The 10,029-nt window shown below is 53.3% G+C and overlaps 1 protein-coding gene across 1 annotated transcript in view; it reads right to left on the reverse strand.

Annotated features, from left to right (window-relative positions):
• Positions 1 to 4,285: 4,285 nt before the first annotated feature.
• LOC105520495 (chromosome unknown open reading frame, human C21orf58) overlaps positions 4,286 to 10,029 on the reverse strand; it is a 22,008-nt gene continuing 16,264 nt past the window's right edge. Inside the window, 2 exon segments of the mRNA XM_011954246.1 lie at positions 4,286 to 5,315; positions 5,652 to 6,248. Coding sequence (XP_011809636.1) covers positions 5,163 to 5,315; positions 5,652 to 6,248 — 750 coding nt within the window. The 3' untranslated portion in view covers positions 4,286 to 5,162.

Genomic DNA, 10,029 nt, shown 5'->3' on the forward strand with positions numbered 1-10,029 from the left:
CCCTTCCCGGGGGTCCCTGCCCGGAGCCTCCTGCCCTTCCCGGGGGTCCCTGCCCGGAGCCTCCTGCCCTTCCCGGGGGTCCCTGCCCGGAGCCTGCGCCCTTCCCGGGGGTCCCTGCCCGGAGCCTCCTGCCCTTCCCGGGGGTCCCTGCCCGGAGCCTGCGCCCCCGGAGAGGAAGGGCCTCGAGGGGCTTGGGTGCCGCGGCCCGTCCTTCCGTAGAAAAGGCTTGCGTCAGTATTTCCTGCTTTACCTCCTGAGTATTCGGATATTCGAGTAAACCCTGGCGTTTCAGCGCCAGCGCACGCGCCTTCGTCAGGGCAGCGCGTCGCGATGGCGCTGGTTCCCCGGGGCCTCCCGACCCGGCCCCCGGCCACCAACACCGCTCCAGCCGGGCCATGGCGAGGCCTCCGAGCAGCACCTCAGAGACCCTCGCGAGCCCTAAAACCTGGGGCTACTACCATTCTGATCATCGGTTTGTCCTATAAAATGATTTCGGGTCATGAAAATGCCTTCCCACTGGACTTGCGTCCTGGCTTAGCCTGGACTTGTCCCCTTGGGAACACAGGCCAGGCCCCTCTGTTCCTGAAGTCGCTGCACCACCGCGCGCTTCCATGGAGAGCGTTCTGTTTACCGTGGAACTCGCTTAATGTCGAAAAAGTGCTCGTGAAAATAGAAAACGGAGTCAGCTTTAATCCAAGCTTGTAACAAGAGCACACAGTTGGGATTCACATTCAAAAGCCCCGAAGAGACTGGGAGGCCTGGAGACCTGCCAGCTGTGGGTGGGATTTTGGAGGTTCTTGTTTGCTGTTAGAACCGAGCCCCAGGAGCCTCTGTTCACATCCCATCCTGTGGCGCTCAGGGCTTCTTGGGAATTCCTGGGAGCTGAGGACGTGGGGGTCTGGCTTTACTGGGTAGTGCTCAGACACGACTGCAGAGCTGGGCCACTAGTGCCCCCAGCAGCCCACAGCCAGTGACCCTGGGGCCCAGACCCAGCCTGGGTGGTCCCAGCCCTCTCGTGGACAGGGTCTGTGATGTGCGCTGGAGCTGCCCTGTGTCCCACCATCAGTGAGGCTATCTCTTCATCTTTTTTTTCTTTTTTCTTTTTTCCTTTTTTGAGACGTAGTCTCACTCTGTCGCCCAGGCTGGAGTGCAGTGGCATGATTTCTGACTGCAACCTCTGCCTCCCGGGTTCAAATGATTCTCCTGCCTCAGCCTCCCGAGTAGCTGGGACTACAGGCGTGTACCACCACGCCCAGCAAATTTGTTGTTGTATTTTTAGAAGAGACAGGGTTTCACCATGTTGGCCAGGATGGTCTTGATCTACTGACCTCATGATCCACCCGCCTCGGCCTCCCAAAGTGCTGGGATTACAGGCATAAGCCACTCCGCCCAGCCTCTCTCTTCATCCCCTCTCCTGTAAGGGACTGCTTGTGTCTTCTGCCCTTTTTACTGGTTTTTCTTTTTTTTTGATTTGGAGGTATTATTGGTTGGAAGTATTTATATGTATTATTGAACACAACCCTGGTTTTTTTTGTTTTGTTTTGTTTTTGAGACAGAGTCTCGCTCTGTTGCCCAGGCTGGAGTGCAGTGGCATGATTTCGGCTGACTGCAACTTTTGCCTCCCGGGTTCATGCTATTCTCCTGCCTCAGCCTCCCGAGTAGCTGGGACTACAGGTGCCTGCCACCACATCTGGCTAATTTTTTTGTATTTTTAGTAGAGACAGGGTTTCATCGTGTCATCTAGGATGGTCTCCATCCTCCTGACCTCATGATCCACCCACCTTGGCCTCCCAAAGTGCTGGGATTATAGGCATGAGCCACTGTGCTTGGCCTGTTTTGTTTTGTTTTGTTTTGAGATAGAGTCTTGCTTTGTTGCCCAGGCTGGAGTGCAGCGGTGCAATCTCGGCTCATTGTACCCTCTGCCTCCTGGGCTCAAGCCATTCTCCTGCCTCAGCCTCCCAAGCAGCTGGGACTATAAGTGTGCACCACTACGCCCAGCTAATTTTTGTAGAGACAGGGTTTCACTGTGTTGACCAGGCTAGGCTTGAACTCCTGACCTCAAGTAATCTGCCCACCTCAGCCTCCCAAAGTGCTGCGATTACAGGTGTGAGCCACCACACCGTGCCCAGCTCGATCATGTATTTTTTTTTTTTTTTTTGGAGTGATTCTCCTGCCTCAGCCTCCCAGGTAGCTTGTACTACAGGTGTGCGCCACCACGCCTGGCTAATTTTTGTATTTTTTAGTAGAGATGGGGTTTCACTATATTGGCCAGGCTGGGCTCAAATTCCTGACCTCAAGTGATGGATCCACCTGGGCCTCCCAAAGCGCTGGCATTATAGGTGTGAGCCACCGTGCCTGGCCCCAACCCTTTCTTTCTTTAGGGAATGTGAGCAAATGCCCTACTGACCTAAACCTGAGGAAGAGCCACCCGTGGCCCAGGCAGCAGTAGCATCACCTCTTACCCGTACAGGGCAGTGTCCTACTCTAGGAACTTGGGAGTTGGGTCACCACTGCCCAGCCTGTCCCCAGTCACACTGTCCTGATTCTGGACCCTCTTGCAAGCCACAGGATCATCAGAGCAGGTCCCTCCTCATCCTTCTGCTCCCAGAGTCACCCGGCCCTTCACCTTCTCTGTGTGTTCCAGATTCAGCTCCTCGCGTGCCAGGAAGAATCTGGATCCTTGACTGGAGTTGCGTTAAATCTGCGGATCTGCTGGCCCCGTGGGGGCTCCGACCCACACGTATGTGCTGCCTTTATCTCTGGGTCATCTTCAACCTCTCTCAGTGAGTGTCACCCACCTTATCAGGTGTACAGGTGTGTACAATGTGCCCTGAACCCCCACCTACCACCCCCCGCCCCACTCTCCTGACCACAGGCAAGGAGGTGTGGCCATGAGAAGCCCGCACTCCTAACTACCAGGTACCAGGCACCCAGACCCCCAAACCCCTGCCAAGCAGCCCAAGTCCACTTTCAGGGCCTGCTCTGAGCTCTTCAGCCCACCCAGGGGGACCAAGGTAGACCAGGGGGGACTGCATATGGGGGTGATCTCATCTCTGCCCCACCCTCAGGCGTGACCCCACCCCTCCTGCAGGCCAGTCAAGGCTAAGCCAGCCCAGCTGTGCCCTAACCGGACACTCAGGATGCCAGAGCCCTTCATCCCCGTGAACCCACCAAGACCAGGCCATCCAAAGACCACCACTTCCTGTGACATTTCTTCCCTCTGTTGTATGAAAAATTCGGTTGAAAAATATTTAAGAGAAGGAAAGAGAAATGCCATGTTAGAAAGTCACCATGAAGAGAGGAAACGGAGTCAGAGCTTTGGTTTGAGCTTTTAACGAGAGCACAGAGTCTCTGGAATCACCTTCAAGAGGCACGAAAAGATGGTTTTGAGAGAAGTGAGTGTTACCGCCAGCAGCTGCACTGGGCTCTTCGGTGCTCACACCCGTCCATCCATGTGGGCACCACGTGGCTCTCCCTGGGGAGCTCTGAGGCCAGGTCAGCCAGAGCAGAGGCCCCTGCAGCTCAGTGGCAGCTCTGGCCATCCTGTCTCCTACCTGCAAACTTTCAAGGATGGAAGCACTGGGACAGGGTTCCTCCTTGTGCGGAACTTCAGGAATGAAGGAATCTGTGCTAATGGGGGGTGAATGAAAGCTTATATAAATACTTAAAAATATGTAAATAACATTAAAAGAGCAAAGAAACATAATTGCACCAAATAAAAAAACTAACAAAAAAAGTAAAGAAAAGAAATAGTCGGCTGGGCGCGGTGGCTCAAGCCTGTAATCCCAGCACTTTGGGAGGCCGAGACAGGCGGATCACCAGGTCAGGAGATCGAGACAATCCTGGCTAACACGGTGAAACCCCATCTCTACTAAAAACACAAAAAACTAGCCGGGCAAGGTGGCGGGCGCCTGTAATCCCAGCTACTCGGGAGGCTGAGGCAGGAGAATGGCGTGAACCCGGGAGGTGGAGCTTGCAGTGAGCTGAGATCTGGCCACTGCACTCCAGCCCAGGTGGCAGAGCAAGACTCCGTCTCAAAAAAAAAAAAAAAAAAAAAGAAATAGTCAAGGTAGCCTATCCACATGGTAAGAAATCCCAGAGCACAGAAGGAAACTGACCTGAGGACAGGAAGCCGCCCCGCCACTGCCCAGCACTCACCTTTGCTTTACAGGAACAAGAGCGGTGCAAACCAGCTCGTAGAGATTTCTGCATTTGTAGCATTAGCACTCTCCGTTTGTTTTTGTTTGTTTTTTTTTAACTCAAAAGGGATCACGTGATACACAGCTTGCTTCTTTCACTTTTTTATTTTATTTTTTGAGACAGGGGCTTGCTCTGTGGTCCAGGCTAGAGTGCAGTGATTCCGTCACAGCTCCCTGCAGCTTCTAACTCCTGGGCTCAAGCAATCCTCCCGTCTCAGCCCCCAGAACTGCTGAGATCCCAGGTGCATATCACCACACCTGACTAGTTTTTTTAATTTACTTTTTGTAGAGACGGGGTCTTCTTATGTGACCCAGGCTGGTCTCAAATTCCTGAGCTCAAGTGATTCTCCTGTCTCAGCCTCTGAAATGCTGGGACTACAGGCATTGAACTATGCACCGCTACTTCTTTAGTGGGAGTCTGCTCCACAGCTGTGGTAAATGGGTGTCCCTAGTTACTAAATTTGACTTTGTGGTGTTTTTCCCATCAGGATGTTTACACTTCCATGTGGCTAAAGTTATTGATCTTTCCGATTCTGGCTCCTGAGCTGAGGTTTTCTTAAACTCTTTCCAGATGAAATCTTTATTTCAGGATCATCAGTCTGGTGGTGTCCACGGCCTCAACTTTACCTCCATGATGGAAGGGGGGGACCTGAGGCTCCCAGGTGGGCCGGCGCCACCCTACAGGAAAGGAAGGGTCCCTGGGAGGGGCTGCTGCCCTGCGCGGGTTCACAGGCCTCTCACTGCAGGGGTCCCAGAGCAAGGGATGCCCCCTGGAATGGCCCTGTGGCCAGAAAGCGAGCCTGCCCAGCTTCCTCAGGAGGGGCCTGCGGTCCACACTCACGTGGCCACTCTAGGGGGCAGCAGGGTCTCTCCTTGCTCCTTTCCATGGACCCGCCACAGCCCACAGCCCTGAGGAAGCCTGGGGGTGGAGGGTGCCCCGGCCAGGGTCTCTGTGACTCACACTCAGGGTGGGCTGGGCATCCACGGGCTAGGGGCGGGCTGGAGGACGGTGGCGGCCCCAGGTGGCCACGCAGCATGGTGGTGGTGGTGGTGGTGCACGACGGGCAGCCTTGGCCTGGCAGCTCGTGGGACCCCCCGGGGGGCACACGGCGGGTCCTGCCACAGACACACCTGCAGCTCAGGATGCGGCCCAGGCTGCTCCCCACCTCCACTCCCGCCCTGTTCCTAACTGGGGCCGGTTCCGTGTGATAGGCAGGATGGAGGGGGTCTAAGCATCCTTCCAGAGGAGGCCCCTCCCCAGTCCCAAATTGTGCAACCCATTCCTCATCTGGCTGGGACTCGATGGGGACGGAGGCTTCACAGCCAGACTGACTGCAGACCTGAGCCAGGAACGCCCTTTCGGAGCTACACAGATGCAGAAATTTCCAGAGGAAAAAACCACTCAGACCCTGTGTTTCCTTGACTTTGTGGTCTGCTAGGGGCTGAGCCTACCTGCAGGGCTGGGGGCAGGGCCTTGAGCATCCAGTTCTGCAGGACCAACTGGTGCACCTGTGCACTCTGCAGCAGCAGCAGCTCCACCATGTCTGCAGGGAGACACGGGGACCCTGAAGAAAGCTTCTGTTTCTCATATTTGTTAAAGTGATAGAGCATGTTATAGGACCAGAGAACACGTGTGTCTACACTGTGCATGTCCCCGGGGCAAGCTCTGAGTCTGTCTGTACATGGTGCAGGTCCCCAGGGTGTGCCCTGAGTCTGTCTGTACACCGTGCGGGTCCTGGGGCAGGCTCTGAGTCTGTCTATACATGGTGCGGGTCCCCGGGGCGTGCTCTGAGTCTGTCTGTACACCATGCGGGTCCCCGGGGCAGGCTCTGAGTCTGTCTGTACATGCTGCGGCTCCCCAGGGCAGGCTCTGAGTGTGTCTGTACACTGTGCGGGTCCCCGGGGCAGGCTCTGAGTGTGTCTGTACACTGTGCGGGTCCCCGGGGCAGGCTCTGAGTGTGTCTGTACACTGTGCGGGTCCTGGGGCAGGCTCTGAGTCTGTCTGTACACTGCGCGGGTCCCCGGGGTGTACTCTGAGTTGTGGAACCTCTAGGTCAGAGGGTGTGCATGTTGAAAGGTGTGTGATGGGCCCCATGGCCCCTTAGGAGGCTACTCCCATCTGCCTTCCCGCCTCCTCCCCCCAGGCTGCGTGGGGACCCCAGAAAGGCATGTCCATGTCTCAGTGTCCCTCCACCTCAGAGTGTGACCTTATTTGGAAAAAGAGTCTTTCCAGATGTCATTAAGGATCATGAGATGGGCCGGGCGCAGTGACTCACGCCTGTAATCCCAGCACATTGGAAAGCCGAGGTGGGTGGGTCACCTGAGGTCAGGAGTTTGACACCAGCCTGGCCAACATGGCAAAACCCTGTCTCTACTAAAAATACAAAAATTAGCCAGGCACGGTGCCTCACACCTGTAATCCCAGCACTTTGGGAGGTCGAGGCAGGTGGATCACCTGAGGTCAGCAGTTTGAGACCAGCCTGGCCAGCATGGCAAAACCCCATCTCTACTAAAAATACAAAAATTAGCAGGGCGTGGTGGTGGGCATCCGTAATCTCAGCTAGTTGGGAGGCTGAGGCAGGAGAATTGCTTGAACCCAAGCGGCAGAGGGTGCAGTGAGCTAAGATGGCGACGGTGCACTCCAGCCTGGACAACAGAGTGAGACTCCGTCTCAAAAGAAAAAAAGCGGCTGGGCACGGTGGCTCACGCCTGTAATCCCAGCACTTTGGGAGGTCAAGGCAGGTGGATCACGAGGTCAGGAGATCAAGACCATCCTGGCTAACACGGTGAAACCCCGTCTCTACTAAAAACACAAAAATTAGCCGGCCATGGTGATGGGCGCCGGTAGTCCCAGCTACTCAGGAGGCTGAGGCAGGAGAATGGCATGAACCTGGGAGGCAGAGCTTGCAGTGAGCTGAGATCGCACCACTGCACTCCAGCCTGGCTGACAGAGCGAGACTCCGTCTGAGAAAAAAAAAAAAAACCAAAGAAACAGCAGGTCGGCCGGGCGGGGTGGCTCAAGCCTGTAATCCCAGCACTTTGGGAGGCCGAGACGGGTGGATCACGAGGTCAGGAGATCGAGACCATCCTGGCTAACATGGTGAAACCCCGTCTCTACTAAAAATACAAAAAGTAGCTAGCTACTTAAGATGCTGAGGCATGAGAATCACTTGAAACCGGGAGGCGGAGGTTGCAGTGAGCTGAGATCACGCCACTGCACTCCAGCCTGGGTGACAGAGCGAGACTCCGTCTGAGAAAAAAAAAGAAAAAGAAAAAAGAATAGAGGCCTGGTGCAGTGGCTCAGGCCTATAATCCCAGCCCTTTGGGAGGTCCAGTTGGGTGGACCACCTGTGGTCAGGGGTTCGAGACAAGCAAAACCCTGTCTCTACTAAAAATACAAGAATTAGCCAGGCATGGTAGCTCAAGCCTGTAATCCCAGCTACTTGGGAGGCTGAGGCAGGAGAATCGCTTGAACTCGTGAGGCAGAGGTTGCAGTGAGTTAAGATCGCACCACTGTACTCCAGCCTGGACAACGAGATTGAAACTCCGTCTCCAAAAAAAAAAAAAAAAACATGAAAACATCTAAGCCAGCTGTAGTGGTGCACGTCTGTAGTCCCAGCTACTCAGGAGGCTGAGGTAGAAGGATCGCTTGAGCCCAGGAGTTCAAGGCTGCAGGGAGCCGTGATTATGCGTGCCCCTGCACTCTAGCCTGGGTAACAGCGAGATACTATCTCCCCCCAAAAATAAATAATAAAACGTCTGTTCTTCCACAGACACCATGAAGAGACTGAAAAGGCAACCACAAGAAGGATGGAATACTCAAAATACACGTATTAAAAAAGGACTCATTACAGAAATTATAAAGAATCCCTAGAAACCAATAAGGCAGGCAGACAGTCTAAAAGAAAAATGGGCAAATTACTTAAATGGACACTTCACAAAAAAGGATATTCAAGTAGCCAATAAGGCCAGGCATGGTGGCTCATGCCTGTGATGCTCGCACTTTGGGAGACCGAGATGGGAGAAGTCCTTGAGACCATGAGCTGACACCAGTCTGGGCAACCAGGCAAGACCTCATCTCTACACAATTTTTTTTTTTTTTTTTTTTCGAGATGGAGTCTTGCTTTGTTGCCCAGGCTGGAGTTGCCAAGTAGCTGGGACCACAGGCACATGCCACCATACCCAATTAATTTTGATATGTTTTGTAGAGACGAAGTCTCAATATGTTGCCCAGGCTGGTCTTGAACTCATAGGCTCAAGTGATCCTCCCATATCAGTCTCCCAAAGTCCTGGGATTACAGATATGAGCCACTGTGCCATGCCGTAAATTAACTTTTAAAAAAAGAATCTTGAGTGCTAGGTGCTATAATCCCAGCTACTTGGGACGCTGAGGTGGGAGATTGCTTGAAGCCAGGGGTTTTGGACCTGCCTAAGTGATATAGCAATGCTGTGACTCAGAAAAAAAGAGACTCATGAGCTGGGAAGATAATCCTGGATCATCTGGGCAAGCCCAGTGCAATCACAGAGTCCTTAGAAAGTGGTGAGAGAAAATGACTGTCAATCTAGATTTGAATATGCAGCAAAACTTGCATTTAAAAGTAAGGGTAGGGCCGGGCACGGTGGCTCACGCCTGTAATCCCAGCACTTTGGGAGGCTGAGGTGGGCAGATCACAAGGTCAAGAGATCGAGACCATCCTGGCTAACACAGTGAAACCCATCTCTACTAAAAATACAAAAATTAGCCAGGCATGGTGGCACGCGCCTGTAGTCCCAGCTACTCGGGAGGCTAAGGCAGGAGAATTGCTTTAGAGGTGGAGGTTACAGTGAGCTAAGATTGCACCACTGCACCCCAGCCTGGTGACACAGCGACACTCCCATGTCAAAAAAATATAAATATTTTACAAATTACTTTAGAACAGTTATTAGGCAAACTCCCTCGGTATTTACTTTCTTGCAAATTTATTTCCATTTATTTATTTATTTATTTAGAGACAGGGTTTCACTCTGTTGCCCAGACTGCAGTGCAGTGGCACAATCACAGCTCACTGTAGGCTCCACATCCTGGCTTCAAGCGATCCTTCCACCTCAGCCTCCCAAGTAGCTGAGACTACAGGCATGCACCCGACACTTGGCTAATTTTTGTATTTTTTTTGTAGAGATGGGGTTTCACCATGTTGCCCAGGCTGGTCTGGAACTCCTGAGCTCAAGCAATCCTCCCATCTCGGCCTCCCAAAATACAGGGATTACAGGCGTGAGCCACCACGCCTGGCCTCCCTTTATTTTTTATTTATTTATTTATTTATTTATTTTTGAGACAGAGTCTTGGTATGTCACCCAGGCTGGAGTGCAGTGGCGTGATCTCAGTGATCTCAGCTCACTGCAACCCCTGCCTCCTGGGCTCAAGCAATTCTCCTGCCTCAGCCTCCCAAGTAACTGGGATTACAGGCAGCTACCACCACACCCGGCTAATTTTTGTATTTTTAGTAGAGATGGGGTTTCACCATGTTGGCCAGGCTGGTCTTGAACTCCATGGCTCACACCTGTAATTCTAGCACTTTGGGAGGCTGAGATGGGTGGATCACCTGAGGTCAGGAGTTTGAGACCAGCCTGGCCAAAATGGCGAAATCCCATCTCTACTAAAAATGCAAAAATTAACCGGGGACTGGGCGTGGTGGTTTATGCCTGTAATCCCAGTACTTTGGGAGGCCGAGGCAGGCGAATCACCTGAGGTGAGGAATTTGATACCAGCCTGATCAACATGGTGAAACCCCGTCTCTACTAAAAACTGCAAAAATTTGCTGGGCGTGGTGGCAGGCAGCTGTAATCCCAG

This window comes from Colobus angolensis, unplaced genomic scaffold, assembly GCF_000951035.1.
Source record: "Colobus angolensis palliatus isolate OR3802 unplaced genomic scaffold, Cang.pa_1.0 Scaffold38, whole genome shotgun sequence".
In the NCBI taxonomy this organism is placed as follows: domain Eukaryota; kingdom Metazoa; phylum Chordata; class Mammalia; order Primates; family Cercopithecidae; genus Colobus; species Colobus angolensis.